Consider the following 26,841-nt stretch of genomic DNA (forward strand, 5'->3'; position numbering starts at 1 on the left):
ATAAATGATATAATTTTATAATGATTTATAAACTTACAATGAAGTTTTAAGTGGGAAAATGAATGGATTATTTATTCAGGGAATGGGTATGTTTTGAGGATCAGAAGATGGGCAATTAGAAGGAAAAATTTCCAAAATATTAGTTTAAACTTAATTTTCTCAGTCTGCCCTAGTTCAGCGCTTTCTCATAGTCCCTGCTGAACGACTTGGCAGCCAGAGGAACCCCACAGTATGGGCTACATGATTCTACTCGGTGGCACATTGTGCTAAATGTGAGGCTGGGTTCAGAAATGAAGCTTGAGGCTTTCCCTATTTGCGTAACTCAGCTAGAAAACATTTTGATGGTTGTCATTTTGGGTTCCCTAATCCTATATTGCAATTTATCACTAAAAAAGCCGCCTGTTAAATCTCAAGTGACTACGTTTCATTTTCCAGATTTACTGCTCTGATATAAATAACAGCAAAAGCAAAAGAAATCCTAAAATCTCTTATTTTTAAAGATGTTCTGATAGCTCTTTCTGAGGAAAGCTCCTCAGTTGGAAGGGCAGGAGAGAGAACAGACATGGCCAAGCTGTTTCCATAAATGAGGTACCAAATGAAAGTTGCCAATACTTAACCTGAAGGGCTACTTAACATCAGAAACCAATTGCCACGGGAAAAAAGAATAAGATAATCACTTCACTTCTGTTTCCTTTGCTGCACTCATCAAAGCCATATTAATTGCTATGCTATTTGAAGCCTGATTTCAATATCATCATAAATTATGTCTCTATAGTAAAACTTCTGAGTCATAAATACCAGACAATATTTTTTCCTGTTTTCCGTGATGACACTGATTTCTTTTCCGCTTTTTTTCTTTTTTGTAATTTATGTCTTGAAAGATGCTTTGCTTTCATATGACTCCATCTGCTGTGGTGAAAATGTTACCGTACTCTGATCCTCATGGCTTTCAAAAGCTGAACCAAAATGTTGTGTGCTGCTCAGTGTGTTTTTAATGCGATCAAAGGATCTGTTCTCACCATTGCAGCATCACAACACAAGATGACCTCCAAAAAAATCAGAAGCCTTACAGGCTAAGAAAAACAGGTTAAAAGGTAATAATTCTAAGAAATAATTCAGTGTCAGCAATTATCAGTCTGTTAAAAAAATAATAATTAAGAATGAAGCTTTTCACTGAAGTTCAGCTCAGGACCGTGTAGCTGTATTTATACTGAGCTGTAATTCTGCAAAAATCTAATAGGAAAATTACTTCCTTGTCATCAGGAGAGATTATTGTAGAGGAATATCCTTGATGTAATTTAATTCTTTCAATTATCTCATATATTGGGAAGGAATGACATTGCATTGTCTTGATTTTAAGACAGATGCTCGCTTTAAAAATCAAATTTAAAAGAGGGTGATACATTATTTTATAGGAGAGAATGCTTTTGTAACTGCTGGTGGGAAAAATTAAATAGTCTTTTATGAATGAAACCAGCTTCATTTCTCAATAGCACTATGGCAGGGGAAGAGGGGGAAGCACATGAGGACACTTACCCAGTATGCACTTCCAGCCTCCATCCACCATGGACCTGGACCTTTTTTTTTTTGGAGCTGGTAGCTCTGTGCTTAATAGCCTGAAGTAATTATTTTCTGCCATGAATTTTCTTTATGGAGCTGTATAAGCTTTTAGCATCCATAAAATTCTGTGGCAACAAGTTCCATAGCTGAATTAGGTAGTGAGTGAAAGTACCTCTGTGTAGTTGTTTTGAGCCTGCCCCATTAATTTTGATAACCTCACAGTTTTGTACCATTAGTGACAAGGACTATTTTATTCCCATGTCACATTCTACTGCTGATTTTTACAACCTCTTAATATATTCTTTCCCCTACTCAAGATTTTTCTTTTTCACACTGAAAACCCCCTATCTTTGTTTCCCTTTGAATTTAATTGCAAAAATCAGTGTTATTTTTTCCCATATGGGGTGGTTACTGTACTTTTGGATCTCTTTCTTGCTCTTGTACCATCACCTATAGGAATTTATGTACTTAGACAATCAGTGCCCACTTTTTGGATCATGTTCTATAGGTCCTAAAGCAGATGATGGAGGAATCAAAGAGGGCAGGTGAGTGTTGTTCTTCTTTTAGCACTTGTTTGTAAAAGTTCTTGTGCATAGCAGTTGTTTTAGTGTTATCTTTATCAATGGGGACATTGGGTGCCCTGGATGACCGGTATTATGACAGCCCATGATGCTTTGTTTTAGATTTTTTAGATTGTGGATTTGCTATGGGACATTTTTTGCTTTTTTTTTTTTTTTTTTTTTTCTATGCAGTACACGGATGTTTTCTTGGACCTGTTAAAACTCCATGATCATCTTTGGGTGTAGTCAGAGCTATTTTGGTGCACATAATTATCTAGGTTGCTTTCATTGCATTTTTTTTCTTGTTTCCCTACAGTTCTTTCTACGTTTATCTACATTGAATTTCTTCTGACATTTTAATTACTAGTGAAGTTGTGAAAGGTATTTCTGGAAATCCTTGCAGTTGGCTTTTAGTGTTATTGTCCTGCATAAATTAGTAGCAGCAAATTTTACATTATTTTTTTTTTCCCCCCAATTCTTTCAATTATTCTCATATGCACAAGACCCAGCCCTGTGGGATCCCAAGGCTGACTGGAAAGATCCAAGCCACTAGAAATAGAGGTTTTATGCCTATTTTTTTGTTTGTTTACTAACCAGTTATTTATTCTGTTGGGATTTCCCCCTCCCCACACCTTTTCTCCAGTAGCTACTTAAATCTTTCTAATGACGGACCTTGTCAAAAGTGGGATGAAGAAATCCAAGCAGAATATGTTATTTTCCTGGATGTTCATTAAAGTCTGTGTTTCCAGACTTTCTCCCTCTCTATTCAAAAAAATGGTGTCACATTTGGTATCATTCATTCTCTAGCAAGGAGCGCTTCTTTATAAAGCTTCGTGCTTAAGTACTGTAATGAGGGGTCTGATGGTGCTCAATTTATGCACAAATTAAAAAATACATATAAAAAAAAGAAGAATTTAACATTAAAGCACTGAAATGCTTATAATGTGGGTGCCCACCTGCAAGAATAAACCACAATGGAGCGGTGAGTAAGTAAGATGTTGGTGGGGGTCTTTCATATTGAATGCCTTTGAGATACAACTGGCTAGACCAAATATTAAAGGTAGCTTATAGAAAAAAACTAAGATGGTCTTTTAAGGCTTTTTTAGGCCACGTGCCCGAGTAACTTAAGGTATTAATTTTCCAATTTTTGCATATATATTATAATAATATATAATAAGACATTATTATATTTATATTATATTATAATATATTATACATTATATTGGTATAATATTATATTACATATCGCAATAATATTATATAGTATAACTATTCTAAGTATATATTTTTATATAGAATTTTTTTTCAGCTTGTCCTACATATATATATATATATATGTATCTTTTCTACGCTTTCTCTAGAGAAATACTAGTAATTTGCTGTGAAGGTGGAAGGCTTTTTAATTGCATAAAAGGCAGTGAAGTGTTATAAGCTTTGATTAAGCAGACAAAAAGCTGTGTCTACTTGAGACACAATTCTTACTAGTTATACCACCTTGAGCTGTTTTACATATGCTGACCACCACCTTCTGACATCGAGGAGGTTGGGAGTACAGAAAGGAAACTAATTAGGCTACTTTATAATACTGCTTCCCTGAGTTTGGTAAAATGAAATGTATTTTCTATTTAAGCATGACATTTGGTAATAATTTTAGTGTAATGTGAACAAGTTTTAAATCTAGGAAAAGCAACAAGGAGTAATTATGGCTTATCACTTGTCAATCTAACCTGTCAGTCACCTATAAGGAATTGCTACATTCCTAGTTAAGTAGCCTGATAATTAGCACAGGTTTGATTTTGATCCACTTTAATTTCTGAGAGGTAATTTTTAATGTTTTATAATTTTACATTATTTATTATTGGGGCTGATATCTAAGCAAACTGATGCAGTAACACTAGATAAGCAGTAACTTCTGCTATGACCTCTAAATACATTGAACTTTGAGTTGCAGAAGGTCATCACAAAGTTAAATGGGAACAGAACTGATAACAAAATGTACTAATTCTAACCTGTCCATTTTTTCAACTGACTGGTACGGGAGAATGGTACGTGGTTGATGATGACTATTGCAGGTGTCCTGCTAAAGTGCCACCTGCTTATTACACTGACAAATACCAAGAAACAACAATGCAAATCCTTTTTTTTTTTTTTGACAGGTAACTTTATTAATAATGGTCTTGGATGTGTCGCACCTATCAGGTGCCAGTCTTTTTTCACACTCTGCAAGACTTTCTGAAGAATAAACTAGAAAGGCATAAAGTTAGTTGAAGCTACTAAGACACACATTTGAAGGTGGGTCTATTTTGGTCTTTTTTTTCTTTAAACAGAAGTTTCCATGAATGTGTGTCAAAAAACTTAAATACATTGAGAAATACAGTAGAAAGACTATATTTACAGTCAATTATAATGGGCACTGCCAACATATCCAATAACAAAAATAAAACAAAAACTTTTTTCATGTTTCTTTCATGCTTTTTTTTCACAGAAATTTTTAAATATGATTTTGTTTTTTAAAAAATACAATAAGGAAATAATTACATTCTTAATATGAGAACATTATTTTACAACATACAGCCTGTGCCAATTAAATTGAAAGTGTCTTTAACAAAAATTGATACTAAATTAAGTATTCTCCATTTCAAAAATCAAATTGCCACAATCATTTCATTAAAAAAACACCTTTGATCCCCTAGAATTATGATCTTTTTTTCTTAAAAAAAGCATCATAAAAACAATTTAAAAAAGCACCTGGTACAGTAACAGGAGTTTGTTGAGGAAGCGCAAGTGTAACATTTTCTAAAAAGACATAGAAATGGTTTAAAATACAAGAGTTTTCCTTTAAAACAAAAGTCACGCTGCTCTATTGCTGACTTTGCCTGGTGATCCTGAAATCTAAAAATGGTGAAAATACAAGCTCTGTCGCTTTTTATAAAAAATTGTACAGCAATGATACTATTCAAGAAAACAGAGTATATTTCACAGCACCGAATGTGGTCTATGGAGAGGTTATTTCCCGAGGTTTTTTCTTTTTTTTCAAAACTTTGGCCATTATATAGAATAAACGTGTCACGAATGCGAACTGTGATGGTACCAATGTACCTAGACATTAGAGACATACAATTACAGTAGGTGCCAGGTTGGGGACGAGGGGCGGTGGTGCCTTTATGGAGCCTTTGCTGCAAAGATGCTTAATTTTGCTGGCAGCCCCTGCTGCAGCAGGAGCTATAGGTGCCAAGGGCGCTATAGGTGCCGAGAGCGACCAGCATCTAAGGCAGAGCAGAAGGCTACAGCACCAGGGCTGGGGTTCTGTGCGTGGTCCTTCCACCACGTGATTTCTGTTCGCTTGGACAGAAATTTGCACACTTCTGTCTCAGGCACGGATCAAAATCTGTCCTTGCCAAGGATTTATTTTGTTTCCATAGGCTCTGGGGGGGGGTGGCATATACAATGGGTAAAACATTGGGTAAAGACGATAAGTGATTTGGCTTTTGACTACTCTGCATTACTTGATGCGGGACCACTTCTTAATGGCAACTGTTACATCATTGCAAACGTTGACTAGAAGCCTAATTTGCATCATAAATATGTACAGATATAAATTAAATATTTATTGAAATATACAAATAAATAACTTAATTTGAAATAAAAAGCCTAAATGAACTTACTTTTGCTTCAAATTTGTTTCTGCTAATAATTATGGGAACTTGATACTGTTTAGTCCATAGTCATACAGCATAGAATGTGCCCTCCACTTAAAGAGTTAGTAAGTAACAAATGACCTAAAATAATAATAATAATAAAAAAAATCCTAGTTTCAGTGAAAACCACACTGACGCTTCCCTACTGTATCTGCGTTCCTGCGGCACTTTGTACAAAGCATAGTCCCAAGAAGCAAGGAGCCTTTCCTCATGGTAGGCTCCATTTCTGTTCTGCTGAGGTCAATGGGATCCCTGGCACTAATTACATTTGGGAACAGGACACAGCCCCGTGTCCTAGCAGCTATCAGGTCTTTCTGATAGCTCTGTGCCTTCAAATCCCACCAGCTCCAGTGGAAAGTCCTCTGGCATCCAGCTCAGCCGGGAATCCCAGTGCACCCTTCAAGAGTTACACACACCAATTCCTAAAGGTAAGAAACAAACTATAGGCTGGGCTGTAAAGGGATGTGATCCTTGATAACTGCTGTCTTGCCACCTTCTGTGGTTTTAATTGCAAGTCTTAACTAATTATCAAGACTCCAACCCTAACATCTGTGATTATCTCAAAGTATGAGTAGTATTATAATTTTTTTAATTAAAGTAATTTTCTAGTCTTCACAGTTGAGAGGAAAAAAAGTCTTGAGGATGTGATTGAAGGCTCTCCAAAGGCTTAAAAAAAACACAGAGAAAAAAATTAAAAGAATCCAATAAATTGTGGGGTAGTTTTTTCTCTCTCTCTCCTGATTTTTTAAAGCAAATATTGATAGTTTGAAGGACTTTAGTTGGCAATTTACTGCATGTAAGTTCTCAGGAGTGACATGGATGGAGACAAAGAAGGACAGACTTCCATAATTTGTTAGACAACAATACAAGACACTGTTTCCTAGTAAACAAAAATGGATTCCTGTCTAACAAAATCCCCAATTCTTTTTAAAATTATTTATAAAAGAGTCTGGAAACTATTATCTTTTCAATCCATCTTCCTCAAAAATAATAGCTGAGGTCTGAAAAGATGAAAAAAACTAAGTACAGCAGTGTTCTATAACTCAAGTTTAACAATACTATATTATAAAAACAAAACAAGACTGACTGCATAAGCTATTCTGAGTTGCCATTATCTGTTGAGGATTAATTTCTATTACATTTTCTTTTTCTTTTTCAAAAAGTATAGAAAAAAAGCAGTATCTAAAAATACCTGTTTGCCTTTTAAAAAAATCAGGAACAAATCATAGTTGGACAACATGACCTTTGCAAACGACTGGTGCTTCAGAATAGTAAGAGAGAATTTACTAAAATGCATTTTTTTTCAAAGTATGGCAGCTTTTTATCTCCAATGACAAAATCTTCTGTCTAAATAGGATCCAAAAAAATGCTTCACGGCTGAGTCGTGTCATCCCATGGTCTTGCACCGGCGCAGAGGACAGCGGCACTGAAGAGCTCCTGCCTTCCTGGCCAAGCAAGGCATGCCTTTTCTGTGGATACGTTTCTTCAGTTCTTTTTAGCCACGTGGACAGCTAAGAGCAAAGTGATGGCTAATGAGCAAGACTTTGCTCAGCCACCTCTGTGGCAGACCTCACAAAGTCAGTTTTAACCTGTAGGAGTATTTCTTATCCATAACGATTTCATGTCGGTCTTAACGCAGCAGTCTTCAGTGGTGTTCTGGCCATCCCGTGCGATGTAATTAACATTGCTGGTCTATGCTGTTTCAGCAAAGTAAACTTTCTACTGCTACTTTGTGCTCCTTTTTAATTACTATGCTTGGTTTGGGTTTTTTTTGGTTTTCATTTTCTTTACCAGTGAAGCTGGAAATAAAGAGTTACAGCTAATAAAAAGGGGCACACGTAGTTACACAGCAGTACAGTAGAGGGAGTACAGGCAAATTAGCGCCAAGCTACCATTAACTTAACAGAATTATAAAACCTCTTATGTTGTATCACTCCATACCACCTTTCAGATGAGTCTTTTGCAGCCTATGTCTTGGTCCATAATAGGTAAGGCCTTTATGGAAAGTGAGTGGTTTTGCTATATTTATGTTCCATTTTTCATCTCCCATTCCTGGAAGGGGGGAAAAAAAAAAAAAAAGATACGGAAAATGTTAGAGAAATCAGGATATTTCACAGATGTCATCAGATCTGCTAAGCCAAAGCCAGCTGAGGTCAGTAACAGTTTTTCCATTAACTTCACTGAATCCAGCCTTCTGCCCACAAATTAGTTAGGGAACGCTAACAAGTATGTCCTGATAGAGTCTGTGCTTCCACCCCTCCGCAGCTATATACAGCAACTTCTTCTCTAGCAAATAAGTCATGTTTGTTTTCTGCAAAAGGTACTTATGGAAAAAATTCACACACCACAGTTGGTCTAATGCACTCAGCTGGAGCTGAATAAGAGAGAGGTTGATTTAGCATATAGGGCTTTATAACTTACTTGGATGAGACAGCAGGAAGCACTCAGTATTTCTCACAGCTGACACCAAGTGATTGCTTTACTCTTCAATTTCTTATTATAAAACTCATGGCAGACACACATTTCTATGGCTAAAAGGGCAACTTCCTGAGGTAGAGTGACTTATAGGCAGGGCAAAGAAAAGCAAATTAGTTAACATTAACTTGGTTCCTGTGTACACAAACCAAGTCGACCTGTTTCTTGGCTAGTGAAAGAAATCACTTTGCCTTTCTGTGCCTCAGTTTCCCCAGCTGTCAGCTGAGGACAACGGCACCTACCATCCACAGCAAAGCACATAATCTTTAATGCTTTACATCCATATATCTCAGAGGAGGGTATTGCCATTTCTTCTGCTATGTAATTGAAAACCATAAGATTCCTGTATCTAAACACCCAGTTAAATCAAACCTGTGGCTCTGGACTTGAGGAGCAGACGTGTCGAAGAGGGATAGACTCGGCCTAGGACACCCATATTGTACTTACTCCCTGAATCACATACTGACAGTGATCAGGAAATAGTGAAGCTACGCAGGAGTTGGCCTCTTGCTTGAAGTAACCCCTCTGGAGCGACCGCCCAGCTGCTCCTGGCCAGGCACTGGGGGCTACAGGTTCCCCTCCCACCTATCTCCTCTGCAGGCAGCCTGCTGACTTGGCTCCCAACCTGAATTCCTGAATTTAACACTCATCCCACAACATTTAAGAGCTCTGACTGAAAACGGTTACTTGTGCGTGTAAATTATCTGTTTCTGCGGCTGAAAGTAGTAATGGCACTAGTTTGGCTAAACAGCTGCATGACCATGACACCTCTTCAACAATTGTAAAGCAACAGTAAAGGTCAGAGTTGGTGGCTGCTTTAGCAATCTAAGAAAAAAAATATTGGGTTTAAAACAGGTAGCTCTTATTAAAATACGATGTATTTTAAATATTCAGTTTTACACTTCAAATTATGGTAAAGCTAAATGAAAGCACAGTATTGGTAAAAACTGAATTATTTTAAAACAGAGATTGAATATATATTTTCTATGTATATGCTGCTAGAGCTCTAAAGGAAGTAATTGGTTAACTGGGAGGAGAATTTTTCTAAGTGTTAAATAAACCTTGAAAGCAGTAGCTTCTTCTGCAGGTGCAGAAGGAACTTTTGCTTTGTTTCCATTTCCCAGGCAGGTTCACGCCAGTGAAAGAATGTTTAAGTCAACACTGACAGCCTGACTGGGAGCTGGGACACTGGGAGAACTCTTTTTCTTCTCCAGTCCCTGAACATAAGCAAAATGCAAGCGGCTGACATTCACCAGTCCACCAGCTTCAAAAACACATAGAATCATAGAATCATTCAGGTTGGAAGAGACCCTTGGGATCATCGAGTCCAATCATCTACCCTACTCTACAAAGTCCTCCCCTACACCATATCCCCCAACACCACATCTAAACGTCCCTTAAACACATCCAGGGATGGTGACTCAACCACCTCCCTGGGCAGCCTATTCCAACGCCCGACCACTCTTTCAGTGAATAATCACTGCAGTTTCCTTGCTGCATATAACGACTTGGGGTTAGAAATGAATTTGAAGCGTGAAATATTTAGATAATTGTTTTTCTTGTACAGCAAGGATGTTTGGAGTATTCTACCTCTCTGGGAATGCTAATGCGGAGTATTGTTTTCCATGATTTTTGTCCCTGACGGAGCAGGCTGCAGGGTGCACGCCTGGCACAGCAGCAGAAGCTGCCCTAGAGAAGAGGGGCACAGCCCTGCGGGGTCACGGCGGTGACAGCGGGGTGGCTGGAAGCACAAAGCCAGCTGGTGATGGGGACAGACCCAGCATCCCTCGTGCAAGGAAAGAGCAAGAAGGGAGGCATTCAGTGCAGTCAAATACATACTGGGGGGGGAAAAAATAACATATATATAATGTGACGTTCTGAATGCTTATGCAACTCCCTCATAAGAGTGGGAGATGTGCCAGTTGCTGAAGATGCAAGTGCTAGCACGGAGGTGCAACCCGCCTCACGCCCACCTCTCGCCCTGCCATCCATGCGTGGAGAGCCAAGGCAGCTCTGCTCTGGGATACTCACGTGCGACGCCCTTTCTTTAGCCACATCTATAAGGCCTGGGCTCGGGCATCACTGCAAAAGGCCAAAAGAACTGAGAGCCAGGTCCCACCCTCACACACACGCACGTACATCTCACTCCCCCCGCGAGCGGGGTGTGCCGCAGACGCATACCTGATGGCAGATTTTGGCTGCAGCTCCTCGCAAACAGGCCGAGGACAGCTTGGGTTGCACTATCTAATTCAGCAAAATTTCGCTCTTAATATTTAGTGCATGAGGTTTTAGGAAAAAAGCTGTTACAGCTGAATTGGATACTTTGAGTTGTTTTTCCCAGGATGGGAAATATGCTTAGTAGCTCCATATCCTTTCTGATTAGCCTAATCCTATATCCAATATTCCTCTACAAAATAGCTTGGCCAACCTATCGTGCCATCCAAAGCACAGTGATACCAAACAACACAGCAGGGATTTTTTTTCCTGTATGGTATGTGCTGAGCATAAAAAATGTACTACAGCTGGAAGGTATTCTTTACACTAAAAATGTTTAGGTTTTTATAGTGCCCAGGTTTCTCCAGCTGTAGAGATTGAATGGCTTTAACGTGCCTGCCCGGCACGTAGCACAAATCCACACTCCTTTTCCTAAGGGCTCTGCTCTGCTAGACCACATTTCCTGAGAAACGCTGTGCTAACAGGCAAACCTAAGACAAAGGATACAGTTAGAGATGATATCTTTATAAAACAAATTAGAGTATAATTGGAATATGCAGATAAGCTTTAGAGAACACAAATCCTTCTTCAGGTTTGAAACAAGGACAGCAAACTTCAAAGTCAAAAAGAACTGAGAGCCATTATGCTGAGTTTAATTATTCTTAGTTGAATTTAAATAAATCAGACTATCTGGCAGAAAAAGCAGTTATGCCCATGGAAAGGATGGAAGAAACGGTGGTAGAAGAAGGGTCAGAAAGCTCTACCACCCTGAGGTAGGGTGGGAGAAGTAATTAATGGCCTGGGCAACGTAGAGAGGTTAAAATGACTGGGGGCAGGAAACAGAGAGATTAGGAAACCAAATCATTTGTTGAGATGATGATTTTTCACTATCTACTACATTGAGGTGCCAGGCTTATGCTCAGTCACTATAAATGTATATAATCAAAGACGATAACATGACAAAAATTACTTAAAAAAATCCTTATACTTCATTGTTTTGCAAAAAATAAATGGACTACATAAAAGACAAATGTCTATGATTATTTTTGCTTATAATTACAATTAGCAGTGAACTACTTAATAAACAAAAGCTTGGGCCAATGCTATTACCATCACCCTTGGTCATGTGCTGGCCACATGCTTATACTGCTAGTAAATTCCGCCCAAAAGAATGGTCTTAAATATCTCATTTAAACTAAAGCACAGAAATTAGAAAACTCTAACAATAGAAGAGGACCACAAATTTCAGCCTGGTACTTGTGTGACCTAATTAAATTGAATTAATTCAATTTCTACTTTAAATGCACATTAAAAGTAGATATTTGGACAACACACTGTCAATTATTACGATGTAGAACTATTCTTCTCTCACCAGCTGGCGAAGAGCAGACCCGATCTTGTGTTGTGTCAGAATACTTATTATAACACAGCTTTTTTAACTACTACTCTGTTACACAGATTAGTGTAACTTTATGAATTTTAGATGGACTGTCTACACCACAGGGCTTTTACCTTGCAAATTAAACCTATAAAGACACAGAGAAAAACAGAATAGGAGTGTAGAGTCAAGTAGAGTCAAAAACTGTCTCCCAAACTACTTAGCAATTCTTCTGCAAAAGGTTCCCTAAAATCAGCGGCATTTATGCAGTAATACAAATAATTTAGATATGGCACATTCTCTTAAGGCTAATTTTCACCCACAAATGCAGCAGGAACCAATCTTTGCTTCTCTCCCTCTCTGTCTCGGTCTCTCCGCAACAAGCAAGATTTTTTAAGATAGCAAGAAAAAGGACAGGAAAAAGAAAACTAGACACAAGTTTCCTAACCTTTGCTTTTCGAAGGACGTGGCCTCGACATGGAGAATTATTTGACGAGGGAGGTCGCTTCAGAGCTGCTGCGCTGTTCACAGGTATTGAGCATTCGGTATCGCTGGTATCACAGCTGGAGATTGGAGAGTTTTCCAAAGTTCGGTGCTTGAAAATTGGAGACTAATGAAGAGGAAAAGCCTACATTGAGTTTCTTCCAAGTAGTCACATGGGCAATGTTTTCTAGCTAGACTTAGAAATGCAGATTATTTTTTTTTAAAGAAACAATATTCATAATAATGGTGGATAAATAAAAAAGAGGTTAAAACGAACGAAAACAAAACAAAGTGTTGTGTTCTGTGATGAACTAAAGTTTGTTTTCTGGGTGATCCAGTGGAATGGACACATCCCTCTCCGGTCCTTCTGATGGCTGCTTCTGATGCAGATCTATAGCATAAGCCAGGACTCCCATGCTATATTCTGAATGTGTGAGGTATAGCCCTTGCAAAGGGTGACAGCAACTGTCAAGGAACTGACACAAGTAGGTCTCCATCACGGCACCATGACTTGGTGCCTTTAAACCTCCCTGGGATGGAGCAGTGTCTCAGTTCGTGCACTTTTACAGTCACTGAGGACAAGGAGGTGTCAGCTTTTGCACATTAGCCCAACACATGCTGCCTCTGATTGCCATGTCTACCTGCTCCCCGTTGCTGTGGAAAGTACACCAGCTGGAGAATACAAGTATTTCAGAAAGGCATTTAGTTCTGCTCCTGTTTCTTTTCCAAAACTCTCAGTTCCCACTCATTTTACCAGAGCTGAGAAGGCAATGTGCTCCCAGCCCATGATACTGGGATTTGTGTGTTTAATGGCTTTGCATACCTGTGGGCTTGATGTTCCTGACTTGGGCTCAATAGCCAAACCCAGTGTGATGCCACCAGCCAAGGCTTTCTTAAGGCTCTCCTTCACCTCGGTCAGTTCTAGCTCCAGGTTTACACGCTCAGCCTCCTTCTGCTTACACTCCTCTTCCAACTTCTTTAACTTGTCTTCAAGAATCACTTGGGTTTTCCTGCCTGTCAACCACAGCAATATTGTTATTTCACTAAGAAGCTTAAATTGTCACTTACAGAAATTATTTTATTTCAAAAAAGTAAGGAACAGGGTCTCTAAAAATCAGTGACATCACAAAAAAGTTATGTGCTTTGCAAAAACCACTTGTTCATGTAAAACGTTTAGCATCAGAAATTAGAGGCCTCCTGTAGGTTTCTAGTATAGTTTTGAATCAGCATTTGTTTTGTTATTTTTCCATGTCATGAAAATATGATTAGCCAGTCACAATAAAATTATTCCCATGTTCTGTTTGTCTGAAGTCCCCATCAGTGTCATTTTATAGGGGGGTGTGTACATATATAAAATACGTAAATAAGTATATACACCTGTATGTATACATAAAGTTAACATATATCTATATTATATATCTATATAGAAAGCAAATATAAACATTACAGGGTATTGTTTAACATCAAAACCAAACCTCAGCATGTCTTCAGCACAGACTACAAAGCTGTTTGGATAACCAAGCCTACTCAGAGCATAATTCAGCACAAAAAAAAAGGCACCTCATACCAGCATTGACTTCAATGGCAGCGCGTAGATCTTTTCTTTCTTTTCGGAGCTGGGCCAGCCTATTCCGAAGTGCTTCTTTCCTCTTTAGCAGCTCCTCCTCTTTGCTTTGTAACTTCTTTGCATCAGCCTCCACACGATTTTTGCCATATTTGTACTGCTCCGCGTCTGTACGTATTGGATTGTAGTTAATTATGGTTAAAATTAACAGTAAAACTCTATTCCCTGAGACTCAACATCACAAGAAGCATGTCATGACTTGAGAAACCCGTTTGCCAAACCTCTTCCACTGGTGTTTTCTGATTCCTGCTGAGTTCTGCAGCACAGCTACAGAAATGATATGGGTTAGTTTGCTCTCTACATTTATTCAGGGAAGCTAAAAAATACCAGTTACCTTATAGTGCCTTGGTTCTGAAAAGTGGCCTTGCCTTTCTAAATAGTTCAGAGGAAGGAAAGGAGGCTCCTCTTTAGCTCTGAACCCTTGATTTTTAATTGGAAGGGGTCAGAGGAAAAACTACCCCTTTGCCCTTATCCCTGGTTTCGATTCCTACTTCAAGTGCTTAAAGCACACGTCTTTTCTCACCTGACATAAGAGAATACAAAGATGTTCTTACTTTTTTTGATACTTCAGAGCTTTCTTCTTTTTTTAATTTCCCATATGAATGCTCTCATTTTGTGGCTTACATCTATCTGTTGTCTAATTTATATAACAGCCCCTTCTATACCTCTGCTCCAGTTGCAGTCTCAAAGAAAATAGGTCAGCTAAAAGATCACTTTGTCTGTCTCCATATCTGAAGGCAAAGACAACTAAACCGTTCTTGACAAATAGCTGTCAAAACAGTTTTAGTTGCTCTTTAGTAACCAAGATGCCTTTACTCCCACAACTATCTTTTCCAGTACCAATTGACCTGCACAGTTTGAAAGATACATGCTTTGTTTCCTGAAGTCTAACCCAAACTTCTCTTGTTGTCATTAAACCCATGACTTCTTAAAAATTTACCATGGGATTAAAAAAAACACAGTCTTTCCTTCTCCAGCAGAAGTCATATTTTTGAATCCTTATTTTAAAAATATAATTACAGTTCTCTTTCATCTTTTCTTCTTTAAGCAAAGCAACCCCTGTCAGGGATTTCCTAGAGGCAATTTACCTGCCCAGAAGAACCCTCTTTCTGAATGTGCCACTCACCAGTTGAAACCTCCTTTCTCTGAGGAAGCTTTTGAGCTGTGTGGTTGTCTTTGTCATTTTGTTATACCTTTTCTTTTTCATTACTAATAAGAGTGCTTCCACTTTTGACCAATTTAGTGTTCTCACGTCTCTCAGCTCCTCATATGCCTCTTCCAACGGGAATATGGAATTGCTCTCTGCCCCAAACGAACATCATTACTCTTTTTTTTTCCTGCTGCCCTCATGACTTTGCAGCCATGGGTCTACATCTCATATTTATCATTCTCTATATGACAACCCTTTATCTTGTGGCATGGCTGTAACACTAATGAGTCATCAATGCACACAATATCTCCTATTCATAGTCCCGGTGGGCATCTCCCGCTCAGCCTCTCAGCCACAGAAGAACCACAGTGGTTCTTTATCTTATTCGCTCAGAAGACAGCTATTTTGGGCATCCTCATGACTGCATTCACAAGTGAGGTAGCAGTGAGGAGACATACTTACTGGACGCAGTGCGTTTCACACATGACACCGATTCAGATTTCTTCGGCTGGCTATTTAAAGTTCTCCCTTTGCTGGTGATCCCGTTGGCAGTCACGGGAGGCTTCTTCCCTTTAAACTGTTTGAAAACAAAAGTAGAAATGGGGTCCAGCTATTCCTGTGCCACTTGCATTACAGTCACCCTTTTATCAAGGCCAAAGCTTGACAAAAAGCTGCCTGCTTGGAGAGCCTTAATAGACTGCATTGATTGAGCTGGAGACGGCGCTTCCTCCAGAGATGTCCTCTCTGAGAGCTGCCTGCTCAGTGGGAGCCACTCCAGCAATCACAGGATAACAAGGGGATGAACTTCCCATCTCTGGTGGCATCATGGTCTCCATGTTATTTAAAATTCTGGCATTTACTGTAATAAGAATGCCATAGTGAGGCAGAAAAGTTGTATCTTTGAATTATTTTATACAGTAAAGATTCTTGAAACATAGGTTTGCCTCAGTTAATTTCATATAGAAAAATGCAACAGGGTTTGCCACACAAAAATTTAACACTTTCTTATTTACTATATGACCTTGCCACCCTCGTAGTGCATGGATTATTTTTTTTTTTAAAAAACAAAATAATTATTACACATTTTTAAACGTTAGGACTTAGCACAACAATTTCCTGTAACACAACCTCTAGCTACTAATTAAAAGCTTTTCTTAATTAAAAAAAACCTCTCATAATAGCCAGACAAGCTCACAAGTTTACCACAAACAGCACATTTCATGTCCGAGGAGCTTCCATTTAGAGGGTTCCCCTGCGCTGAACTGAAGCCTGAGGGGAGCGACACTATCCTTGGGTAAGGGTAGCGTTTCCATGGGGAATGCCTTAGCCCAGCCCAGGGCAGACGTGTGCCATGCTCTGGGAATCTGCTTCCAAAAGCTTTGGAGGACTGCACTGGGCGTGCAATGAGAAGGCTGCTGCTCCAGCCTAGGATCAGGGCAGTTTCTTGCTTGGGTCCACCCCTGATCCTGCAACTTCACTGAATTCTAATATTCTGATACGAAGTTTTTACAGGGGTGAAGTGAGTTAACACGCACTATGACAGGTACCTTAGTCAATGGAACCACTTATCTAAGTGTTCCATTTCAGATTAGATTGAAAACCCCTCATCTTTGTGATACATTCACAGGCTTATGCCAATGACCAGCTTTTGGAGACTGACTATGGCCTGTAGAGAAGGACCCTGGTGTGGCTGTGAGCGAGGTTTGCTCTGCTCCCCAGCTGTGCTCTGCCTGTCTGCTATTGAGTCTGAGGGCACAGGATTTCATTTCTATTTAGCTTCACTTTCATTTCAGCTGAGGTCCAGAAGCTCGAGGCCATCCTCAGAAAGTAACATTGACATAGGCTTATATTTTTTTCAGGGGAAGAAAACAAGCAGTAATTTATGGTGTATACGCACTATATTTATAATGGATAGAATATAATATATGTTATTATATATATATTCACAATATATGCAACCATAGTATATACAATATACAGATTAGTAAAATTCTAGAGAGGCAAATTTGCTGTCACAGCCAAATCATATTTCACTTTTTTTTAAGTCATCACTGCCTAAGGAGACAGAACATGGCTAGATATGCATTCAGGTTACATTTTGAAGGTCACGTCTAATTTTTTTGTTATTATCCACACTCTGTGAATCATCAAGAACTTATGGGGAAAGCCTTTCCTGGATGCCCACACTTCCAGACCAGAATTTACAACTTTGCAAAGCTGTTTCATTTGCAGTGGGCTCATGACTAAACTCCAAGCATTTCAGTGCTAAAACTAAGGGACTGAAGTAGCCCAAGGCCCTTAAGATAACAACCAGATAAACAGAACAGCCAAAAAAAATAAAAAGCTTTGTTAAGTATTAAATAGTACGGTACCTGCGAGCCAGATCCCCTCCCCACAGCAGAGGTATTAGTGACAGACTGAGCAGAAGACAGATTGGATGAGACAGGGTATTTGTAATGGTTAGAGGAGAGTTTGTCAGTAGATAACCTATTGGGTTTTCTGTCAGCTGGCGGATAGCGCGCAAAGATTTTTGGAGACGGCAAGTTATCGTACAGGCCTGCGTTATCATAAAGCATTTCTTCTCCAATGTTCCTGCTACGAGAAGAAGGAAAGCCATCTTCTGGTTCCCACTGCAACACATACACTTTGGCAGTTAGTGAACAATACACCATGCAGCACCTCCTAAGTGACATTAAAACATTAGTAATTCTTTTGACCGTAGCAAGCCCCCGGTGTTTAGCAAGCATGTGCTTTTTGCTTATGTTTGAATCAAACTTTAGAAAAGGGAGGGGAGGACACACTGTGGAAAGGAAACATTGCATTACATGGCTCATGGCCCCAGTCCCGTGCATTCTCCATGGTGTGAGCAAACCAGCACTATCCTATCACCCTTCCTGTTTCACGACTGCACCTTCTGTTGTCAGCTCTAGCACTGCGGGGGCAGAAGCAGACTGTGTTAACAGGGGGGTACTCTCAGGCTACACAGCTGAATCTGTGGGATTACATCTGGTACATGAGTTGTTAAAAGTATTATGGCCTAACAGTTAGCAGAAGCCAAGAGGGGTTTTTTTTTGGTGGTGGTGGTTGTTTTTTTTTCTTCTTCTTTCTTCAGGCTATGTGTCTTTCCAGTGAATACCAGCTGCTAGTATGCTAGTATTACATTTTGTTTGCTGGAGAATTATTATTCTGAGCTAACCAGTTAAAACAGCTACAGGCCATTCCTTTTTTTTTTTTCTTTCTTTTTCTTTTTTTTTCTATTCAGAAAAAAATGGAAAGCCAACAACAATACTCCAGTGATTCATTCAATTAATCTTAACAGAAACCAACCCGGTTGCCAAATATCCTTCCTTAATCCATCCTGGCTGTGACAGTGCACTGCTCTGCTCATACAAAGGCGTGAGCACATGCAAGACCTACACACAGAGACCACTCACCACGCATGCGGTCCTGAGCTGTTCCCACGAGGGGCTTTGCTACCATCTTTCTGACATTACTAAGACATGATGGAGGACTGAACTCTTGAGTTCAGCCTTAGGGGGGGGCCTTTATGAAGCAGCCCAAATTAATTGCTGACAGGAGCTGTAGCTCCCCTGTAAATCTTCCTGAGGACCACATATATGCGTTAAACCCTATTACACATCTGCCTACAAACAGCTCTGCAAATTATGAAGATGGCAGTGAACGCTGTGGTTCTCCTTTGCGATGAGCAGTACCTGCTGTCACGAGGAATGCAGCCCCAGGGACTAAGATGTGTTTGGGTTTGAGTTTTTTTTTCAACAGACACCAAAAAGTGTCTGGTGTAAGTGAGTCCTTAATTTTGCCAGGTCCAGTGTGATCTAAAAAATACCCCCTCAAGTGAGTATTATATTCAAGGACTTGGCAACCAATCGTCAACAGGCAACTGCTTTCTAAGTGCACGTTGGCTGACGTGCAGGTTAATGTAAACAATATGTCCCACACCCCTAATACTCTGTAGGTGTGAGAGAAGTTTGCGGCGCCCAATCTAAAAAATAGGAGTTCATTTGGAAACTACCCAGTGGGGCTTTTTAGGTAATATAATTTTCAGATGTCCATGCATTCAACACATGCAAGCCATTTGTTCTGTGCAAATTCAATTCTTACCGATCCATTTATGCAGGGAACATCATCGTAATGAAGTGCCATTCCACTCGGACAGGCGTAGCCATTGGCAGTGCTTCCCCGATACGGATTTGTAGATATAACTCGCCTGTTCATAAAACTGAATAAAGCAAAATAGAAATAATAAAAACCAGTGCTTGAACGTAAGTCTAAATGATGATTCTGTGGTATGTTCCCTGTATCTGATTACGCAGCCTGGAAGCACGTATCTTCTCACTTTCTGCAAGCAAGCTGAGGATAGTTTTCTTTCTTTTGCTACTCACATGTTGCTGCTAGCAGCCAATATGACAACATATGTTCCTGTAGTCCGTTCTTACAGTGGGGATATGACTGCATGAAAGCCAGGAGGGCAACAGCTGTAACTGCTCAGTGGCATGTTTACATGGGAACCTGCTGATCTATGTTATAAACCAGCCTGCCAGTGTCCCATAAAAGTTCCCTTGTTGTCTGCCTCTGGGAGAAGCAGATGTTTCTGGGTGCATGCATGCTCGGGGGGATGTGAACGTAAGAACTAGGAAAAACAAGATTCAAATCTAGCAAAAACTTGGGGGAAAAAAAACAACAGTGGAACTGATGAAATCTAAGTTAACATTTCTACCACGATTTTCCTGAATATTTTCTTCCTCAAAATCTGGGAATTTTTCATTTCCATATCAGAACTTCAGGCTGGGTAGAGCGTGCAGAATGGCACTATGCTTCCCAGCTCTGTCTGGACAACTGTGCATGCAAATACTCTGTATGTTCATTCTTGCTATATTTCACGTGATGGATCTGAGCCCTCTGGACACTTCAAAAGGGAAACAAGTATTATATGATATACATGTACATGTATGTTTGTTTCCCCTCCTCTCCCCAAAATCAACGTTGAAGCTTGTTTCACTGGAATTCTGCAGACCATGTGCAAGGTAGCACAGACCGTAATTGGCTTTGTGTTGGGAGCAAAGATCTAACAGTGTGGAAATGGCAGGATCAGGCCCAATTGCAGTAATGACCCCAAGGGTGAGTTTTCCTTTGTAGCAACTCCTGAAATTGAACGAGGTATAGAGTGAGATCCCAAATAATTCCTATAGCTTCAGGTGTATGTGAATGGGAAAACAAAGCTTTCCGTCCTAAACAATGGAACTATTCAGACTCTGTGCTGACATTCATAAAATATGATAAAGCCCCACTAAAGCAGAGAGGGTCTTCTGTAGCGCTGGCTGGAGCTCAGGAATGCTGTGGTTTCCAACAGTTGCTTTCTTTTAACTTTGGAATAACATGGAGTCCATCGAATTTCTCATTCAGAAGGAGACAGACCTCATCCAACTGTGGCTCACCTGAGCTGCAGGAGACCCGGGCTCACAGGAGGAACAAACCTACCCAGTTCTGCATGAACCTTTCAGGGCAGGGCGGGGGTGGAATAATCATGAGACACAAGCTTTTCTCACTTCAAACAAACAAACGGCAAAAAACCCAAGATAAATTCCATGATAAAAATGTTTTTAACTTTATCATATCTCATATTAGACATTATTAAAGGGCTGCATTTGTTTACTGTTCCTCTTAACGAAGAACCTTACTCAAGTAAGGTTTCTGGTTTCTGGTTAGTCTGAAGGACTGCATTTGGAGTCATTAGTGTATTTCTTTCTATTTAAGTAGCTTCAATGAGAGTGATGTGTAATAACTATGTCTGAAAACTGGGATAGTCATTAACAACAGCTGATGCACCTGTAGGAACTATTTCCACCACCAAAGGAAGTCCAAATTTATCTAAGTATCTGCAAATACTTCATAAGCATTAGTTCACTAAGCCTTATTAATCCTGTTTACAGATGTATTCATATAAGTTAATTGTAGTCTGAAAATGCTACATGGGAAAGGAAATGGAGAAAACCTGCTTGGAAGCGTTTTTTCTTCAGTCTCGCCCAGATACCTAATGATTTAGATGAGGAAAATTGCTGGCACTATTAATAAAGAGCCAATCGTTTTGCAAAGCATCAGTCTCGGGAAAAGAATAACCAATAATCCTCAAGTGACTGTGTGATAGTCAAAGCTTTAATGGTAACTGCAGTTAATTTGGAAGACTAATATTCAGGGCAACACTAGTATTTTATTAATACTGAAGTATGGTTGTAATTTCTCCTCATTTTCATTTGAGTAGTTGAAAATGGGCAGACAGTTACTCTAGTTGCTTATCAACAAGCTTTTACAATCTTTTAACTAATGAATTTTAAATAATTCTTAATAGAGGAATTCTGCTGTTTTGCAAGTTGTTTGACATTCCTTGCTAACTTGTGGTCCAGTTGCATGTTTTTTCACTTGGCATCAATTAATATCACATTTGTTCAGAAAAGGAAAGCCAAGCAGCATTCAAGGGGAAAAGGGTTCCATTCTATTATTTTCTTAAATGTGGTTATTACTAGATGCTGACTGAAGCAAAAGTACATGTCAACACAGGATAAACTTTTTGAGCTCTATTAACTTCAAAACAAATATTAACATAAGTTGTAAGCTAAGTGCATTTTGATACTATCAAAATTATCTGGTTTTCACAAAACTGGGCTTGTGGTAACACTGAGTCACTTTGATTTCTATCAGAAGTCATTCAAACTAGATCTTGAATGAAGCTGCCCACTTTTCCTTGTTAAAGCCCTCTTAACACTTTGCTAATGGCAGGACAGTCTTCCTTTGGAAAACTCTGAAGCTTTTGCCCTTTTTTCTTTGCCTTTTCAGTCTGTTTAAAGATATGATGGGCAGACGGGGTGTGCTCTAACGTATTAAATCACACAAATATTTGTGTGGGGAGTCTCATTTTGCAGGGAGATGGGGGATGACACCTTTGCCAGCTGTCTTCCCGAGCTTGCTTTCTGACCCCGGGAAACCACAGGGCACATTTGCAGCAGGACATCCCGCCTGTCCCAACTATTCCATCACTCTGCTTCTAAACAATTTCATCTGGGCAACAAAAAAAAAGACAGTCTCTTCCCACCAAAGATTGCTTAAATGCCTAAACCGATTTGAACATGTAAATCACTATATATGCTAAGTATGTATTACTTTTCTTAGCACAGGATCAGTAATGGGGAATTCACTGTACTGATTTGCAATTCAAACAGTTTCCGTGCTGCGCCCTAGACACCTTCCCAATTTCCACCTTCTAAATTAAAAGCCAGAAATTAATTGGACTGCTGTGAGCTTCATGAAGTTTTTAATTAACCATAAAGAACTTGAGAAGGAAACACTCAGAATGTGACTATCCAAGACTTAAATTCCCTATACATTTTTAGTGTACAGCATGTAATGGCCAATATATGCTGTACACATTGGCTATATGCACAGCAAATACAGCCAATAGATAAACGTGAAACACGTAGCTGCTTATTTCAGGATATTTGTCCTCTTCCAGGTACAGTTCTTATCAAATAGCATTTGGTAAGAAGACTTACTGAAAAAATGATTTGATTAAAGATGTATGGTGTCTGCATCTTTTACAGAACTTAGCAGGACGCCAACACGATAATCATAAACACATCTAACATGCTGTGACGCTGAAACACTTCAGGAGTTCAATATCTGGCAAAGGGGGAGGTGGATCTTGATAAGCTGTCTTGGCACAGGAGTTAACATACGGATATAAATTCTCAGAGTGCTAGAAACACCCGGGTAGCTGAATGCCTCTCACCAGAAAGTCTGTTTGGCCGCCTGGATGACGCTTGCTGTCATTTCCACGTCGATGTAGTCGTAATGCAGAGCTCCGGGGTCTGTTGAAGACCCTGTTTCCGCCAGCAAAATTCCTATCCACCTGCCCATGTCTTCAGAGGAGGATGCCTGCAAGGAAAGGGCAAGAATGTACGTCAGGTCTTTAGTCTGCCACTGAGCTGAGCATTATTTCGAAACAGTGCATTCTTCTTGGCTGACACATTGCTACCACATTGTATGAGAGGCTCTGGTTTATCTCTGCTGAACTCCTAAAAACCCCAGGATTTCTTATTAAATCTGCTTTGCTAGAAGGAGTGCACTTTAAGCAAGCTATATATTACATCATAACTTATGAGCACAATGTGGGCAATCTCCAAAAAACAAGAAAAAATAATCATTTAAGGCTAATAGGTTTAGATACAAGTCTTCAGAAAATTGAAGTCTATAAGAGAATTATTTTCCTATGTTGGATGGGGGATTTTAGTTAGCATGACTCCTGAGAAGAAAATGTCAGTGCTAAGCAGAAATGAGGGGGATGGTGGGAAATGGAATTGTAGAAGAAATTTTAATGTTGCTTTTGAAAAATGCCAATACATTTGTCTAGATGATGCTATTCATTTTCCTAATCTCTCAAGTACAAACATGAATACCATTACTATCATTTTTAATTTTTCATATTTTGCTTCAAGTCACCAATTGCAAAGTGAAGCAGTAGCAAAATATATAATGGAGAAAAGGGGGTAAAAGAAACTGTGCAGTTTCTAAATTTCTTGTTCTTTTTTTTATTATTTCACAGTTCCTTGAGCTGGTTTCTAGTTTTTTCAGCTTCTCTTAACTGCTCACATACAACAGGCCTGGTTGCAAGGACAGGGGACTATTGTGACCTGCAGTCAGAAAGCCAAAGCGGTTAAAGTGTCCATCCTGCCACTGAAAGCAAAAGTTTGCCTCCTCATTATTATACTTATATTTGGCTTTATATTATACTTGGTGTTAAGTGTCTTCTCATTTCAGCTTTCAAAATACGATGAATAAAGCCCCCCCCTACAAATCCTGACCCACCTAACACAGATGAAGTTATGCCCTTTGTAGTGTGAGGCGTGTGCCAGTGTCTACACCTGTGGTGTGTCAAGAGAGTCATCAGGATGCTGGCATGCTTTATCTTCTTACTGCAGAAGTACCTTAATATGGAAACTGACTGAGCAAAAGTGGTTCACATAAATAGCAGACAAATGAGATTTAAGAGCTCTAGAGTTTCCATCAACAGTGATACATTATTTAATTATTGCTAAGTTATTTACCCAAAGTAATTATATCCCTGATGTAAAAGTGTGTATAGAGAAGGAGCAGGGATAGTAGCAGGTCAAGGGAAGGTCAGTGTAGAGAAAAGCATCCTACTGAGATTTCTGAACTGCATAAAATCTCAGTTCCCTCTTTGCCTACAGCTCTCAATATTTTATTTCTCCTTCCATTATTTATTATCCAGCTCCGCAATAATATTATTCCAAAGATTTTTGTGAATGGCCAAATTGTATGAAAGTGCTCCTCCAAATTAGTTTGTGGGTGTTCCTACAAGTCATAGCCATTAACAATGACCTCACCTCGAGCACAGCGACCTCCTGCCCGTTTCGGAGCAGGCGGAAGGTCAAGGGATGCTTCGAGTCCAGTCCCGGGATGACTTCGCAGCCACGGAGAGGGATAGAAACAATGTGTGTCTTCAAATCTGTCCTGTCCTTGTGGAAAATGAGTTTATTATCTTTCACTCTGCACCAGCGCTCACGCCAACGGTTATTTGAGAGCACGTTGAGATATCCTGCAATAAAATGAAACGTGAGATATTTTACTCCTGGCTTTTTTTGAAAAGATTAAAAAAAAGAAACTTACTTTTCAATGTAATGCTAGCACTTAAACAAGTTATTCCTCTTATAATAGCAAGTCCAGATGGATTTTAGGAAGACGAGTAAATGACCCTGCCCCACTTGTTTTAATGAAAAATTTCAGTGTGCCAATAACCTAGGAAAAAAAAGGGTATAAAGATGTGATCCCTCTCACATGCAAACGGCTGTTCTGCGTTGTTCACTGCAGCAGCTGGTTAAGCAGCACCATGCTGATCCCTAGGACTTTAGTAAGAATGGGAGAGGGACAGTGACATAAAGGTACTTACACAGCCAACGTGCTCACACAAAAGACCCACCGTTTCCATGTGTAATGCCTTTGATAACTGTGCCTGACTGAAATTTCCTGGGAAAATCACAGCTCACATTATATAATTAGGTGATGAGCTACTTTCTGTAACACCCAAAATTCAGTGTTCTGAAGACTTACTAAGCCTTGATGTTTTATGATCTCATTTAATTTTGAAAGAGGAATTCAGGTTTGGTTTGCAACATTTTTAAAGCAAGATTTAAAAGATTGCTACCAATGCCAATAAACATAAAATTCGTATCAGTTTACAATTCAAGAAGTAAATATATATGAAATCCAACTAAACTTTAAGAAAAAAATTTAAACAAAGATCTTTTTCTTTCCCTGGGACAATATAGTACTTCTACTACAACTCAAAATTTGATGAACAAATTGCCTTTTAAAAAACCCACTTTTCTTATCATGCTCTATATCAGATACAGTGTCTAGGCACATAATATCATTAAATGGGCAGTGTTTTGTGTTTTTCCTTCTCTGTACCATAGCAACAATCATTCCAGACTCAAACCTTAAAATCAAGACAACACCCACTTTTCCTGCCTTATTTAGTTTGGGAATGAAAAAAAAAAACAACAAAAAAACCCCTTTTACTCTTTTACTTCTGCTTCCATATTACATATTGTACATGAATCCAGCACGTTGCTGCTTCCAAACAAGCTATGAAGAGGGAAACAAATGATACCTTGCACAGGCCAGAATTTATGTAAAAAACTGTCTCTTCTATCTCAGGTCTGATTTTCATTTAATCCTGTTGGATATCTATCTCTTTGGTTTTCATTAAAACTATGACTTAACATTAATTTTTCTGGGTTTCCCTTCCAACATTATGGTTCCAATGTCAAAGCTTGATCCAACAGGATATAGCAGATCAGAATTGCGCACATCTTGGAAGGTGCCATAAAAAAGGAGGATGTGCACAATCCTCTGATTTTGGCTCCTTGTGATGATCACACTCTCCAGCTCTCCTCCCTCATCCTGTAACAAAACCCTCCATAGCTGTGCATTATGCTATTAATCCCTCGAAATGGAAAGCCCTTCACATGCAAGCCAGCTGGCTTGTTTTGGAGTGCGAGTCCTTTTTTTTTTTTGGGCAGTACTTGTTTTTCCCCTCTGCTCCCAGAGCACCTCTCAGAAAAGCTCTTCCAAACCCTCCTACTTCACTTGAACTAAGTAGGATCCCATGCTTTTCCTCCCACATATCCCTACTTAAAACTTCAGCAGTTGACATGACTAAAATGCCTTGAGTGTGTTCCCAGTTGGGGCATTAGCACTTCAGCTTAGCCCAGGCAGTCAAAGACTCTGATGTTGTAGGGAAGAGCTCGTGATGACTCCCAGTGCAGGTGGGTTTCATTTTCTGCTCTAGCTGGGTGTCCCCTATGGCCCCACTGGGCCTTTCCCTTTGTTCATGGGAGGTAGAGCCTTTTGAAAGTGTAAAAGCCTTCAACTATGGAGCAACCTCCCAGAGGGCGTTGCACTGAGCCAGATTCCTGGTGGTGAGAAACTCCTGCAAAGACTTCCTGCAATGACCAAAGCCTAGAAACTTATATATTTTCTTACAAAATCTGCAAGTGGCATAGAGTAGAGCCAAATGCAGGCAACAGTAATGTCTGCATTTATGTCCCTATCCAAACTAATTATAGAAATACTAGGAATTAGACTATACAGCTGTGGTTAACGTC

General features: G+C 39.4%; 1 protein-coding gene across 2 annotated transcripts in view; it reads right to left on the minus strand.

Moving 5' to 3' along the window:
- Nucleotides 1-4,401: 4,401 nt before the first annotated feature.
- AFAP1 (actin filament associated protein 1) overlaps nucleotides 4,402-26,841 on the minus strand; it is a 118,799-nt gene continuing 96,359 nt past the window's right edge. The window contains exons 10-18 of one of the 2 annotated variants that reach the window (XM_014936058.1): nucleotides 24,559-24,770; nucleotides 22,944-23,089; nucleotides 19,265-19,382; nucleotides 17,515-17,772; nucleotides 15,605-15,719; nucleotides 13,936-14,100; nucleotides 13,192-13,382; nucleotides 12,334-12,495; nucleotides 4,402-7,870 (exon numbers count right to left, since the gene is read on the minus strand). In XM_014936058.1, coding sequence (XP_014791544.1) covers nucleotides 7,844-7,870; nucleotides 12,334-12,495; nucleotides 13,192-13,382; nucleotides 13,936-14,100; nucleotides 15,605-15,719; nucleotides 17,515-17,772; nucleotides 19,265-19,382; nucleotides 22,944-23,089; nucleotides 24,559-24,770 — 1,394 coding nt within the window. In that variant the 3' untranslated portion in view covers nucleotides 4,402-7,843. The remainder of the gene's footprint in view (nucleotides 7,871-12,333; nucleotides 12,496-13,191; nucleotides 13,383-13,935; nucleotides 14,101-15,604; nucleotides 15,720-17,514; nucleotides 17,773-19,264; nucleotides 19,383-22,943; nucleotides 23,090-24,558; nucleotides 24,771-26,841) is intronic. The other variant, XM_014936059.1, reaches the window with a different exon arrangement.

Source organism: Calidris pugnax, unplaced genomic scaffold, assembly GCF_001431845.1.
Source record: "Calidris pugnax isolate Ruff unplaced genomic scaffold, ASM143184v1 scaffold14, whole genome shotgun sequence".
NCBI lineage: Eukaryota > Metazoa > Chordata > Aves > Charadriiformes > Scolopacidae > Calidris > Calidris pugnax.